At 41.6% G+C, this 15,755-nt stretch overlaps 1 protein-coding gene across 3 annotated transcripts in view; it reads left to right on the plus strand.

Annotated features, from left to right (window-relative positions):
* The window catches only part of FYCO1 (FYVE and coiled-coil domain autophagy adaptor 1), a 109,209-nt gene extending 94,726 nt beyond the window's left edge, over positions 1-14,483 (plus strand). For all 3 annotated transcript variants that reach the window (XM_074195854.1, XM_074195852.1, XM_074195855.1), the window contains 4 exons: positions 1,937-2,032; positions 3,775-3,985; positions 8,199-8,308; positions 9,618-14,483. In XM_074195854.1, the coding sequence (XP_074051955.1) occupies positions 1,937-2,032; positions 3,775-3,985; positions 8,199-8,308; positions 9,618-9,693 (493 nt within the window). In that variant the 3' untranslated portion in view covers positions 9,694-14,483. The remainder of the gene's footprint in view (positions 1-1,936; positions 2,033-3,774; positions 3,986-8,198; positions 8,309-9,617) is intronic.
* Positions 14,484-15,755: the final 1,272 nt, after the last annotated feature.

Raw genomic sequence — 15,755 nt, forward strand, 5'->3', positions numbered from 1 at the left:
TAGGACCATACTTCTAGTGTTCATTCTCAAGTCTTTGGAGCAGCAGCCCAAGCAGAATACCCCAGAAATACCCCACCCTTGCTACATACATTCTTGGGAGGAGGTGAGGGGATGGAGATATGTTCCTGTTAGACATTCTATCTTTTTATCTCTGAGGAATATTTCTGCATATCCTCAGCAGTATTTCATAGTTTAAACAGAATATTTCTATATCTTGACACAAATCCATTCACAGTTCAGAATCTTGGGAAACATTTCAGTTCTGCAAAAGCCAGTAGTTACTAGGAAGAGAATACTTTAGGATTTTTCAGGTAGAAGAGAAAGGGTAGTATGTGAAATGGAGATGGGGTGTCCTAATTCAGTTTGCCTGGTTTAGAAAGTGACCTGGGACTGGAGTTGGACATGGAACCTCAAGAATGATGCTGCTTCCTTCACTTCTCAGCTACAGCATCAACTTTTCCAAAAGACACTTAATACTAACAGGGAGGCATTGGCTTACCAGTTGAGTGAATCTGGAAGGGTCCAGGTTCATGACTAATCTCCTGCTCTCCTGCTTGTGGTCTTCAAAAAGCCACAGAAGATGGTGAGCTGAGGTGGTGTTGCTTTGGGAGCATGCCCAGCCTCTTTCCTTACTGTCTTAATGCCACATTCTTGGCAGCCAGGTGGCTTAGTGGTTGATGATGATGATGATGATGATGATGATGATGATGATGTTTCTCCTTCATTTTTGAAGACCACGACATCTTGGAGGTGATGCCATGACATGCCCGTGAATTGTATTTGAGTGAGAGGGGGCTGTGCTAAATCACCAGTTTCATTTTTCTCCTCCAGAGCATCTGGGTCCAGGGCCCAGATATGGATTAGGATGACTAGAGATGGCCCTGGATGTGGGGCAATCAGGGTTAAGTGACTTGCCCAAGGTAACACAGTTAATAAGTGCTCTACTCACTGTGCCATGTAGCTTCCCTGGCTCAGTGGTTAGAGTACTGGAGTTGACTTGCATTCCTAATCCTGCCTCAAACATTTAGTAGTTCTATGGTCCCGAGCAAGTCACTTATCATCGCTCAACCTCAGTTTACTCATCTGTAAAATGATGATAATTTTACCTATCTCCCAGGATTGTTGAAAAGAACAAATAAGGGGTGGCTAGGTGGTGCAGTGGATAAAGCACCGGCCCTAGAGTCAGGAGTACCTGGATTCAAATCTGGCTTCAGACACTTAATAATTACCTAGCTGTGTGGCCTTGGGCAAGCCACTTAACCCCATTGCCTTGCAGAAAACCTAAAAACAAAAAAAAGAAAAGAAAAGAAAAGAACAAATGAGATACTATGTGTATAATATTTTATAAACCTTAAAATGTTACATAAATGCTAATGGTTATCATTATTAGCTTTCCTCCAAGCTTGTCTTAGAGGCTGCATCCTTCAGGAAGCCTTCCTTGAAGCCCCAGTTGTCGGTGCTCTCACTTTTCCCAGAACACATTACATTGACTTATCTGTGTGAATGTGGTGCTCCCTCCAGTGGAATGTAATCTCTCTCCTTGAAAGCCGACGAACTCTCAAGTGTTTGTTGAATTGAATTAAATTGATCTTACTGAACCTCTCTGGCACCTCAGAAATGGACTCTCTCCACCTGGGCTCAGAACCATCTGGTATTAGTACTCTGGGTCATTGCAACAACACCACACTATTGTTATTAGTAGGTTTGAGTTGCTTGGTCAGTCATTGTGTCCATAACATCCTATAGAGCCATTTGAGGGGTCTCTCTTCCAAGATGCCCAAAGCATTGTTACTGCAGCTCAGACTTGGGAAGTTCTTGCCTTCTTAGAGAGAATGCAGCATTAGACATGGTGGCCAACATGCCTTACCAGGACAGCAGGATTCTCTTGGGTGTGTTTATGTGACTGGAGACCATCTTTGTGTTTTTGACTTCACAGGGACAGTACATCCAACTCTTTAACGCCCGATGGTTCTGAAGACATGCCCATGGGTCAGGATGCAGAAATCTGCCTGCTGAAGTCTGGAGAGCTAATGTGAGTACCACTGTAGGTGGGGTTCATCAAGCTGGAATGCACCCAGGTGGGAGGACGGACCTCACAAGGGAGTCTTAAGGTTGGGTCTGACTAGCATTGATTTATTGGAGGTCAAAGGTTATTGACAAATCTGTCATTTTGGCAACCTTGGGCAACACTTTGATTTTCATGACCCTTGCCTCAACTGATGCCTCCTAGGAAATGCTGCCATCTCTCTGGACCCTTCTTGCTCTTTCTTCCACATCCTTCCTACCCTGCTACTGCCTGGCAGACATGCTGAACTAGCCTGGGAAAGACAGATTGGGTCCATGAAACATCGCCTGTTTGCCCTAACTACTCCAGTACTTGGGACCACCAAAAAGCCCTGTCCATAGATAAATGTCACCTTTTATAAATGTTTCTCAGGCCCTGCTATAGGCAGAAGTATGGAAATAAACCTCATCCCCCTGCTTTAGTCCACAAATCTTTGCCCTTCTTCAACCCCTTTAGAAATATGAACAGCAACATCCCCAAACTCTCTCCTTTTAACACCATTAGAGAAGCCTTATTCATGAAAATAGACCTTGTTGACTCTAAGACAGCCCCTTCACCCATTAAGCCATGTTGCCTCTCACTAGGTATTATTGCTACTATTATTCCCGTTTTATAGATTAGAAAATTGTGACATGCCTATGATCATATAGTGTCAGAGGTAATAGTTAAAATAATCAACACTGTATCTGCTGTTATAGACTCTGGAACTCTGTGACTGAGACAATTTCTACTAATTCAGTAGTGTATCAGCAGAGAATACTTCGTTCATCTAAATGCTCTAAACTTATGGGAGATACCCACTTGTTGTATAACAGTAATAAAAAATCATGGGGTTAATTTTCCACCTTCTTACCTACACAGAGAAGTACAAAGATCCAGGGGAAAATAACCTGGAGTCGGTAGGGGCGATAGTACTTTCCTCCTTACCCATAATCCCTACTGCCTTCTTTTTCCCTATTAGAATAGGGGCTAACTCTTTGTGTGTGCGGCACAAACTTCTTGGGCAGGCTGGTAGAGCCTTTCTTAGGATAATGTTTTTGGGGTTTTTTTAGATTTTTTTTGAAAGGCAAGTGGGGTTAAGTGACTTGCCCAAGGCCACACAGGTAATTATTAAATGTCTGAGGTCGGATTTGAACTCAGGTCCTCCTGACTCCAGGGCTGGTGCTCTATCCACTGCGCCACCTAGCTGCCCCCAGGATAATGTTTTTTAAACAAATAAAATCCAAAAGGTTAAAAAAGAAACCAATCTACTGAAATCATTATCCAAGTATTTCATGCTCCTCAGGTTAAGAACCCATGCCTTAGAATGTAAACTGGCAGGAAAGGATTCTTTCTCTTTCTTTGTGTTGGATCTCCAGAAGCTGGTCCGGTTTTATTTATCTGTTGAGTAAGCACTCAAATGCTTATTGATTCTTGACTGATCAATTAATATAGTTCCAACTCCCAGAAAGGGTAAGAGATTTCCTTCTAAAATCTTTGCTTAGCTATTATTTTTGGTATGTAAAATATTTCCAAAGCTCATAACAAGTGTATTGAAATAGAGTTCTTCCCAATCTCCATCCCATCCTCCAAATAAAATCAAATCTCTACTTACTGAAAAAAGGGAAGACCCAAGAATCCTCTGCTGAATGGACAAGAGAGGAGTTGATACTCACTATGGCTAGACACTGACCATCCAGTTGAACCCATGCCCTCCATCTTTCTTTCAGGATTAAATTGCCCCTCACAGTAGATGAGATCCTAAATTTTGGGGACATCAGCAGAGAGTTGTTCGTCAGATCTAGCACCTACAGCATCATCCCCATCACCGTGACAGAGACTGGCCTCACCATCAGCTGGGTTTTCTCCTCGGATCCCAAAAGCATCTCCTTTAGTGTCGTTTTCCAAGAGTCTGAGCATGCTGCAGTGGAGCAGTGTAAGGTAAGGATTGTTCTGGCGGGCCTCCCCGTGACTCCACAGAGACTTGTCTTTTCAGACACGCTTCTCCAGATCTTTCTGGCTCCAAAACTGATGGAACAGCTTTTCCAATCTGTAGTTTCCAGCCAGGTGTGTGCTGGTAGATATTTAACAACTGGCTCTCAGAGAAAAATGTGTTTGTACCACACACTTTGGAGTTTAATCTGCATTATTCATCTTTTCTTTGTCCCTTTCTTCAAGTCTAGACAACCAACAAAACAATTAACCAAGCCCTGATGAGAAATGTTTCCTGATTTCTGAGTTGTCAGTGGTCACACTGAAGACTGAATGATGGATTTGGCTTGCACAGCCAAGACCCTACCCACACATTTTCTTGTCACTGCCCTTCTGTGAGAGCCCTGGCAGCTTCTGGTGTTATTTCCAGACACACCAGTGGGGGGCAAAAGGACACCACTTATTGTGTCCTGGGTTGCTTCATAGTGTGCTCAGACGCAACTTTGCATCTGAGCTGAGCTGTCTTAGTCCAGCTGCAATATGAGCAGTTGGTTACCCTCGGCCCCCCAACCCCACCCCCCGGAATATAACATTGAAAAGAGCATCTGGGGAAAGGTCTCAAAACTTGTCTGTCTTCTCCCAGCTGCTGATTCTACAAAGCCAGTCTCAAAACTTAATTGGGGGTCACAGCTGATACCTGCCCCAGCTGCAGGACTTGGGGGTCTGGGTCACTAGGGGTCCTGGTTCTCTAGCTGGAAGGACCTCAGCAGCCATCTAGGTCCCAACCCCCTCCTGTGATGGATATGGAATCTGAAACTTTGGGACTTTTCATGACCCCATTTGGATTTTCTTAGCAAAGATACTGGTGTGATTTCCCCTCTCCTTCTCTAGTTCATTTGACAGGTAAGGAAACTGAGGCAGAAGTGAAGTGATTTGCTCAGGGTCATACAGCTAGTAAATGTCTCAGCCTGGATTTAACTCAGATCCTCCAGACTCCAAGGCCAATGCTCTATCCACTATAGCACATAGCCACCCTAGATTTTATTTTTAATAAAATTACAACCAGATATAGAAACTCTAGCCAGATTAGAACCAGATGTGGAAACTCAAGGATTCTTCATGTGGGGATAAGTGCCAGTGAGATTGTTCCACTCTTTGTGCATCTCTGTTCTTATATAGTTGGTGGTGCTGCGAGTGTGCCCTTCTCAGGGAATATAGCTAAGCAATAGCTTGAACCTCAGAATTCAAAACATTTTCCAAAACAGTTTCTATTGGAAAGATTCACTTCTATTGTAAAGTCTTTAATGAAGAGAATCACACCCAACTCTATGAATGAGGTGTATTCTCCCCAGGAAAATATCAGCGTTCTGGTTTTCTGAGCCTTTCTAAGATTACTGATTCCTCTCCATAGCAGCCCCATCCTAGCAGAGAGTTAGCATAAGTTGTGGCTAAACAGAAAAATTCACTATCCAGTGAGCAGCCTGCCTGGGCCTGTCCTTGCCAGACAGTCAGGAGGCCTTCTCATATCCCCATGCTGTGCTCTCAATATTGGGGACACAAAGAAATGGACAGTCTGTGGCTTGGCCTCTGTCTGACTTGGTAGGTGGTCCTGCCAGAAGTCAAGTTTCCTTAATGTGACCTTCATAAATCCAGATCTCTTACATGTCATGATTAACCAGAACTTTATTGGGAAAGTCTCTTGTTATCATTTTAGGCCACTTAAGGAAATTTTAATTTTTTTTGAATTAGCAAAAACTATATTTTCTCTCCCTTCTATCTCCCCATTCCTATGACTTAAAAATAGACAAGACCAACAATAATAATAACCAAAAAATAAACAAGCAAATAACTAAATAGAAAGAAAAAAAGAAGAAAAAAATCACAAAAAATCCTTGTAACAAATGCATCGTGATCATGTCCCAAAATAGGCATATATTAATTAGTACCCCGAGTCTGGTAGGTAGCATGCTTCATCATCAGTCATTTGGAATCATGGGTGGTTTTTCTTTGTATTGATCAAAGTTCTAAAGTTGTTCAAAATTGTTCCTGACACATTGTTTAGATTGTAGAATTTGATCTCTTGGTTCCGTTCACATAACTCCTCATTAATTAATAAGAGTCTCCCCAGGTTTCTTGGAGGCCATTATCCCTTTTGTCATTTCTTACAGCCCAATAGAATCCCATTCTTTTTATATATCATAATGTATTTAGCCCTGGTTGATGGAATCTCCTTTAGTTTCTAGTTATTTGTTCTCTCTCTCTCTCTCTCTCTCTCTCTCTCTCTCTCTCTCTCTCTCACACACACACACACACACACACACACACACACACACACACACACAATCCTGCTATAGATATTTTGTACTTGTGAGTCTCTTTCCTCTTTCTTTGATCACTTGGGGTGTAAGCCTCAGGCCTCATAGTGATGTTGCTAGGTCAAATTTAGTACACTTTTTTTTTTGGTGTGGGTTTTTTTTTTGGCTGGGCAATGGGGTTAAGGGGCTTGCCCACAGTCACACAGCTAGGTAATTATTAAGTGTCTGTGGCTGGATTTGAAATCAGGTCCTTCCAACTCCAGGACCAGTGCTCTATCCACTGCACTACCTAGCTGCTCCTAAGTACACTTTTTAGTGTATTTAGCATATTTTAGTGTTCCTTTAGCACAATTTAATCACTTTTGAGCATAGCTGTAGAAGACTGTTCAGAATGATTGTACTGCTTAGAATTCACAACCCCTCCAACAATGCCCTAGTGTCCCTATTTTTCTGAAACCCTACTGACATTTCTCATTTTTTTCCTTTTTGTCACTTCCCCCAGTCTTATAGGCATGACTTGGAAATTCAGAGTTGTATTTCTCTATTAGTGACTTGAAGCATTTTTGCTTATGACTATTAATTGCTTTGGGACGTTAGTTGGTGCAGTAGACAGAGACAGAAAGACTCATATTCATGAGTTAAATCTGACCTCAGAAATTTATTGAATGTTTGACCCTGGGCAAGTTTCTTAAGTCTGTTTGCTTCACTTCCTCAACCGAAAATCAGCTCAAGAAGGAAATGGCAAAGCACTCCAGACTTTGCCAAGAAAATCGAAACAAGGTCACAAAAAGTTGAATAGGACTAAAACTAACAATAAACAAATTGATAATTTGTATTTCTTCCTCTGAAAACTGCCTATTCATTTCTTTGACCAATGAAAAAAATATGAACTATCATATCAATTGAGAAGAGGGATCTTATTCTTAAAATTTAAATCAGTTCTTGAAATAATTTGACCCTTGGAAGAAACTTGTACAAGGCTTTTTCCCCTTTTTCCTGCTTCTCTTCTGACTTTAGCTGCCTTGTTTTTGTTTGTGCAAAAACTTTTTTTAATCTTACGTAATCAGAATTGCCCATTTTACCTTCTATATTTGGTCATGAATTCCTATCCTGTATTTGATCATGAACTCTTCTTCTATCTATACATTTGACAGGTAATTTTTTTTCTCTGTGCTCTTGTCATATGTTTATGTGTCTTAAGTAGTGAATGTAGATGGTATGAAGTGTTAGTCTATGATTAATTTCTGTCAGATCTCCTTCCAGTTTTTCCAGTAATTTTTGTTGAATTGTCAATCCTTAGTTTCTGTGTTCATTTGCTTTCAAATGTTGGATCTCTGATCTGTTCCAGTGATCAATCTCTTTGTTTCTGGTCCTGCTTATCCCCTTCTGTATAAATATTTTGTAAGTTTATCTTTGCATTATATTATATAATACCTTAGGCTACTCCCAGAGTGCCTAACTTACTCTCACAATCCCAGCAACCCCTTAACAAAGATCTAGCCTTGTGTTTTGATTGAATTCAATTCAACAAACCTACCAGATCCTGGAGTCTCAACTTTGAAGTAAATAATGTTGGTGTTTTGGCCTGCCCTCTCTCTCCCCACTCCTTCATGCAAGAATCCACTGGAGCTAGCTGTCTTCTAAGAGAAGGTTGGTTCCACCTTTTCATTGATAACTGTCAGGAGATCCAATTTCTAGTCCAAGCTGTGCTGATTTCTAACCTTGAGCATATAACTCACTTCTCTGGACACAAGTTTACTCATACCAAAAATATGGGGGATAGACTGGTCTTTAAGGCCACACTGTTCCAATTTGCCACCTTGTCATCTCTAAAATGAAAGTCTTAGACCATATTTTCTTCCAGTTCTGAAACTGGCATATCTTGTCTCTTCTGGTTTGGTTTCCAGGTTCTGATTCCAATGACTCGTTGCAATTCCCACCGGGAAAACATCAAAGGTCAACTGAAAGTCAGGACCCCAGGGATCTACATCCTGATATTTGACAATACCTTCTCTAGGTAGGTGAAGTTATTTTTGGAGTTTTTTTTTTTCTTGGAGATAATATTGAAGTCATTCTTACTCGTGTGGCTACAGGAGTAGCACCTGACATGAAACCACACTGCGGATGATGAACAAGTTCAAAAGTGGGAGCTGAGAAGTGCCTCCTCACCCCTGCCCAACCAAATTGGGTCACATTCAAGCCCAGGAGTTAGGATGACCATCTCCCCTCTTGGCTGCTGCATGAGCTGTGGGTAGTTAATGTTACTGGTAGATCAGTGACTTGTATAGTTCCTGAATGCCTGAATCAGGGGCTGGCAACCTTCTCCAGGTGGTGTGCCGAGTCTGAGTTGTTTACTCCTTCACAGGAAGAAAAGGGCAGGGTATCTGGCCTTAAGATGTATTTCAGCACAATATCTTGGGTTAGACATCCCAGGGGAACCAACCTTAGACTCCCATGGGGTAACAGTCAATAGTGAGTGGACAGTAAGACAGCAAACTTTCCTCCCTCTTCTCCTCCCTTATGAGCTTTGATCTTCAAAAACTTCCCTACAAAAATGCAAATACCCCAGGGACAACCCACACCTTTGAACTAAGACTTCAATTATCAGTTATTTCCTGAGCAGGATTAAACAGGGAGGGGGGGGGGGAACCACATGGCCCAAGAAACTTCTTCATTTCAGTTTGGGAAGGCCCCGGTACCCAAATAAGACTTAAAATCATCTCTTGTATGGACCACAGGTCACAACACTCGACCTATACATCTGCTTCCATAGTTGAATGGAGAGAAGTTCAGGAAAGAGTATTTTAAACACATTTCCTGATTCAACTTCCCAGGCTAGTTTCTTCTATTGAAATTACTGTTATCATATCTAATATAGATGAGGGACCCTGGGGATGAGGGCTGATGGGGACTGTTTAGTCTTGGTGCTCAAAAAAAGACCCAACTAAATCTAATGAGGATTAGTGAGTTCCCATATTCCTCCAAGAACATATAGCTTTACAACCCATATGGAGATAGAGGATTCATCCATAGACTAGAGAGAAGCCTGCCGGGGTCATTGTTCTAATAATAATAATATTGCTTGAAGCTTACCAAGGGTTTTACAAAATGGAATCTCATTTGAGGTCATTAAGAGGTCAATAAGGTTTATTTGTTATGGGTGTTGGAACTATTTCTTCCTCAGGAAGACTTGACAGGGAGATACTTGGCCTCCTGTCACTGACTGTAGCTCCTAGTGAAAGTCATGCCCATTGAAAACCTGGGTCCCGTCTGGGCTTTCCAGACCATCACTAACAGGCTGTTTTTTTCCTTTGTACATCCCACAGGTTCATCTCCAAAAAAGTCTTTTATCACCTGACAGTTGACAGGCCTGTGACCTACGACGGGAGCGACTCCCCATAGATTCAGACCCCTGCGATTTTCACCATTTTACTTTATCCACGGGAAGCACTACTCTTATTTATATATCACATAAACACTAAAGTACAGAGAGATAACCTGGCAACCCCCCCTGCACTGCTCATTGTTAAAGATGGAACTCCTCGGGCCCACTCCCCCAAAGCCTGCGCTGTCTAGGAACACTCTGCTCTGTACTGGGTACAGCTGGCTGTCAGCTTATGCAGCTTTCTGCTACTCAGGGACCTATCTCTTCTAATATTTAAGGACCTCAGTCACAGCTGTTTGGGGGCTTAAGACAACAACCAATGGACGTGAATTTCCCAGGGGGATTCACTTGAGTCTGCAGTCCTTGGATACTTAAAGGAGATGGTCTCTTCTTTGGGCAGCTCTCTTTTTATACCTGCTGTTTGTACCCAAGAAATCAGGAGGGCGCCTGTTTTAAAAAACTGGGGTGGGGTGGGATTTTTGGATGGGGGTGGAAAATGAGGGAATCATCCAAACTATTGGAGTGGTGAAGAGAGACCCACTGCCCATGGCAGTGACCAGCAGCGCTTGTAGCTGTCACCATCTTCAGCATGATACTGTGGGTCGGGATCTCTTTTCTAGCTCCTCTTAAACACCAGCTAATCCTCAAGGAAATAAATCATGCAAGGCAGCCATCAAAATGATTGCCGTGAGATAGGAAAGTCATTTCAATTCAGCAGCCATTTATTAAACACCAGCTATGGGCAAGACTTGTTGGATACTGAGAATACAAAGACAAAAAGGACACGGTCCTCACCTTCAAGGAGCTTCCAATTTAATGTTCACATAGAGCCTATGAAAGGTGAGACTTCTGAAGGCTCAGCTTTCAGCCCAGTCGCATTGTTCCCCTAGACTGTGGGCTTATCAGAAGCTCAGTTTAGCCCCAAGGGACCCTCCCCTATGGTCCTCCTTCCAAGCCTCTCTCTATGACTAGCCTCCTCAAATACCCACGTAATTGGCCTTTGTATCCCAGCCTTCTAAAGAGAAGGGCCAGTCCATTACAAACATGATCACAGACATGAAGACAAACAAATGGTCAGATTGTCCGAGGCAGAGTTCCGATCAGTGGCTATTCTCACACTGGACACATCTGTAAAGGGAAAGAAAAAAGGACAAGGTCTTGCCTTATTTGACATTATGCATCTCTCCCTCTGGCTACTGTTTTTGGAGGGCAGGAGTAGAGGCTTTAGCTCCAAAACTTTTTTTTAATTGAAACTGGCTCCTTGGAACTGAATATAAGCGAGTTTGTGGAAATACACACAGTTTCATTTACCGATGACTCCAACCAAAGCTTAGTTCTGATTCCAAAAGCAATTGTTTTTTTAAAGAGCATTTTTTTGAGAACAGAAGTGCAAGCATCCAAATAATTCCTGTGTTTACTGCATTTTTATTCTTCAACTTACTCTTTAATCTTGATGCTTATATAAGACATATGTTTTGCAAATCCACCTTTTGTTCCTTTTGTCTCCATCTCCTGCACTTTAAAGAACTCCTCTTCTCTCCTTCTCTCTTCTCAAGAGTGACTGTACCTTTTCCAGATGATGCTGTGGCCCTTTCTTCTTTCCAAATGTTAGGTACCATCTTTGCTTCTTTCCTTTTCTACCTATTCTTCCTGAACTGCCTTTTCCAAGGTCAGGTGTTGTCCCTCTGACTTCAGGTGCTTCCCAAGACACAGTGCTCCTGAAGGAAGAACATGCTCTAGTCCTGAAGAAGATAGTGTATTGGAAAGGGGAATGGACTTGGGGGCACAGAGAACCCAACTTCTGGTTTAGACTCTGCTACCCACTAACTGCCCAGCCTATGGATCTTTTCTCAGAGTGATTTTTAAAGCCAAAAATTAAATGCACAAGATAACAAAAGAAACTAATCAAATTCCTAGATCCCAGGTTAAGAACTTCTGTGCTAAATGATCACAAGGGTCTCAGTTCTAATATTCTCAAACTCTAAATACAGGAAAGAAGAACAGGGATCACTAGTCCAGCACATATGCTATAAGGACTACCGTAATACCAATAACCAGGAACCTTGTTTGAAGCAAAGAGATGAAATAAAATATATGTTGAGAAGAAGGGCCTTGAATGGAAAGGGCAGCGGCTTTCCACAGAAAGTTGGCCATTTTTAATCAGGGAAGGAGAGCATTGAGAATAACAAATGGTGCCAATGCCTTGAGTCCCTTGAACCAGCCTACATGAAAGCCATGGATTCATTCTCTCACCTGGGAAAAGAGTAACAGCTGAGCTCTGGTCTGGGAGAAGTGAGAGAGAAGAAAGATGGGGACCCGGGAGAAGAGGTGTGAATTCAAAATGAAGTTTGGAAAAGTGTCAGCATAGTGGAGTCCAGAGTTCAGTGAACATTCAGCTCCAAAATCTTATCAGAAAGAGATTATTCAGGGCTAATGGCAGCTTCTAGTTGCCCATTTTTTAGACATTTCATTACTGTTTGCCATCTGTCAAAGGATAGGAAGGAAAAAATGGACACTGGATGGACCCTTGACCCAACCGCTGGAAAAGGCTTCTCAAGGCTCCAGTGGTGATGTGGACTGTCCTCCCTTGCCATGAAGAGTCAAGGATTGACTGCATCACTAAGAGAAGCTTAAAATCACAAAGTAAACCTTCAGACAGCTAGATTTTTCTCTTTGGGTTGATCAGTTTTGTCCAGAACACTATTGTCACTTCAGGAGTCTCAGCTGGATGGCCTGACATGCTGGCTGATAATTTTGCCTTGATCTAAAACATCACCACCAGCAAATATTTACAGACTTGTTCTACACCCAAGGCTTCACGTTGGGTCCTTGGAATGTATCTTTCCAACTGAGATTCATTATGTTTTGCTGTCAGAGTCTATAGCAGGAGGACCTGTTATAGATTTAAAAAATACAAAACAATTCATTGCTTCTTAGGAAGCCATTCACAGAGGTCATAAGGAGACACCTTATTTAGGATGCATGAATGGGCAATCAGATTGCAAATGGATGGCACTTTGTTCAAAGGGCTCCCCAAATCATGCCACAGTCACTTTACTGACTATAATTATAACTGCATATTTATTTTTCTGTGTTAGATGCAGCTTGTGTTTATAATGAGACACTTATTCAGGATTCCTAAGATTGAAAATACCATAACACTATGTTATGACAGCATTTTCATCTAGGTATATGGCTTTAAACTATATTACTTTAATTTACAATTAGATTGCCAATTTCACTAGGCGTGGAGGGTTTTAGTTTTTGTTGTATAACTGAGAGCTGTTGGCTGTGATTCATTGACTAAAATTAATCCAACAGGAAGCCTCTTTAGAATTTCAGATGACAATTTTAATCAGAGCATTTGATTGCAAAGCATCCGGGAGGAAAATAAGTTATTTTTGTAGATCCCCAGTTCCTTAGATGTCCACTTTCCTGAAACCATTAGTTAAACTTCCCAACTCTAAAAACCAGGTCAAATTTATCGAGTCCTATAATAGTATAAACCTGTTGGTATTTTTCATCGTTGGAAAATTTGTCTCTTAAGTACCTACTTGAGAAACCTCTTTATGCTTCTAGTATTTGGGATTTACAAAGATTAGATTAAACAAAATGTTTCCCTTACCTTTATTTATTATCTAAAAGCCTGGAAATTAATCCAAAGGGCTTTAAAAAGAGAAAAGGACAATAATGTGTGAATATAAAATAAGATTGACTTTTCCCTCTCTTTTAGCTTCATCAGCCCCATTACTTAGCAAAGCTCCTTGATACAGGTCATATTCAAAATGCTAGGAAAATATGACAAAGATGGCTAAAGCATGAGGTATAAACAATGTCAAAGGCAGATTCTTAATGAAATGAAAGCACTTTTATTTTTTTAGAAAAGTTGTGCATTAAGATGTGACTCAATTTTCCTTGTACAGCCCTATGTGGTTTCCTATAGAAATGTGGGTCATGTCCTCATTGCTAAGAATCTAATCTTTGGTGCCCATAGATCCCTAATCTAGTTCAACTGTCCAAGTCACCATGCTAGCCCCTGAAGGAGAAAATGAACCAGTTCCTGCCCTCGGGAGGCTGAAGGTGAACTAAGCTGTCCACAGATGAGAGAGGGAGCATTGACATCTTGGCCTTCCAAAGTCCATTTTATTACAAGGGCAGTGGGGGAGGGGGCAATAGAAAAGAAAAGGCTAATCTGAAAACCAGAGCAAGAGATGGAGCTGGATGCTTAGTGATCAAATGAGATTGTGTCATGGGTGAACTGAAGGCCAGCTGTCAGAAAGACCACTTTCTCTTTGTGAAACCTACAGTGGGCTTTGCTCTATTTCAGTTTCCAATGGGGTTCTTCCAGAAGGCAGGGAAAAGTGAATTCATTGCGTGTTCTTTGGTCTTTTAATAATTCCTTAAGAGAGAAAAAAAAAGGTAGTAGATGGTTACATATCTGAAAGGTTAACCAGGGCAAGGCTCTCTTCAGGCCACACCAAATGTTATTCAAAAGAGCACATGGACCTTTGGTGACACTGAAGAGCAAGGCACGCAGATCTTGGAATCTGTGACTTCAAAGTTGGAATTATCCTTAATGAGATCAACCTTCAGTGGATCCATTCTCATCCTGTAACTTGTTTGGGCCCCTGATTCAGTGGCAGCTGCCAAAGAAGCTGAACGCCACCCCAACCCATAGCAGTGGGGTGAGAGATTTTTGTCACTGAAATATATTCACTTTTTAGCAATACTTACACACCACATGGGGTGCTTCATGCTTTTTGCCTTTTTGGTTTTTATCTCAGGAATTAAAAGGAAAAAAATGTCATTTAGAGTGATGTCTCTTATTGTCACTTATATGGGGGGGGGGAAATCAAGCTGACCCAAGGAAAGGGTTGAAGGACCCCAGAGGACCATGTCACTTGCCTCTTCTACTCCCCTGTTAGGGTCATTTTATGAAGGACAGGTATAATGGGGTTTTCTACCCCAGAATCTAGATGTTTTTTATGAAGGTTATTCCATCATATTAGAGATAGCAATTTTCACAATAATGTATATAAATATAGGCACTTTTCACACAGTACTGTGAGGTAGATACATATTTTCATCCCCATTTTATATAATTTCATAGATATTAAGTGATTTGTCCAGAGTCAGTCATGTATGAAGACAAACAAGGTCTCAGACCTGCCCGCTTTAATCTGCCTTATCCTGCCTATCAGCCTCCCTCTATTTCCCAAATGGAAGCTCTTAGGTTTGCCACAAACCTGCTCCGGCCCATTCAAGTGGAGCTTACTGGAGTTCACAGAAGATCTGGATTTGAATCCTACTTTCAGACACTACCTAGTTAACCTAAAGCAACTTATCTAACTTCCCTAAGGCCATGGTGGAACCTGGAAGTAGGGGACTATTGTCCACTTAGTTACTGTTGACCTCTTCTCATCCCCCTATGTTGAAAAATAGTCCCTTTCAGGATAAGTTTTCAGAGAAAACCAGGAAGACTTGTATGAACTGATGCAGCAAAACTGGTGCAATACCTCTTGTAAAGAAAAGTAATTTTGAAAGATTTCACAACTCTGATCAGCCACAGGGTCAAAGGGCTGATGATGAATTAGGCTCTCCCACCCTGTCAATGAGGTGGTGGACTCAGGGTACAGACTGAGATAGAGTTTTTGGTTTTTGACGTGGCCAGTCTGAGGAAATGCCTTCTGTTTGACTCCACATATTTGTCACAAGGGTTGTGTTTCAATTTTTCCAATAAAGGGTGGGGAGAGGAGGAAAGAAAATATATTTTTGTTATTTGAAAAAAAAATTTTAAATAGTCCTTTTCTGCTAACATCCAATAATCACAGGGTAACCATAATCAAAGGGTAACCATAACCATAATGAACCAGTAAGTTGAACTATGGCTTGAAAAGGTTGATTTGACAGGCTTTCAAAAACCATCAGTACTTTTACTAAGAAAAGGTAAAAAAATCTACTGCTTGAAGCCCTGGTCCCCAGACCTTTTGATGCATGCTAGCAAAAAGGAAATCCTTCTTGGCCTATCATCAGGTGTGACTGGATCCAGTCTCTGACTCCCTTCCCTGTCTCTTGGACT

Source organism: Macrotis lagotis, chromosome 7, assembly GCF_037893015.1.
Source record: "Macrotis lagotis isolate mMagLag1 chromosome 7, bilby.v1.9.chrom.fasta, whole genome shotgun sequence".
NCBI lineage: Eukaryota > Metazoa > Chordata > Mammalia > Peramelemorphia > Peramelidae > Macrotis > Macrotis lagotis.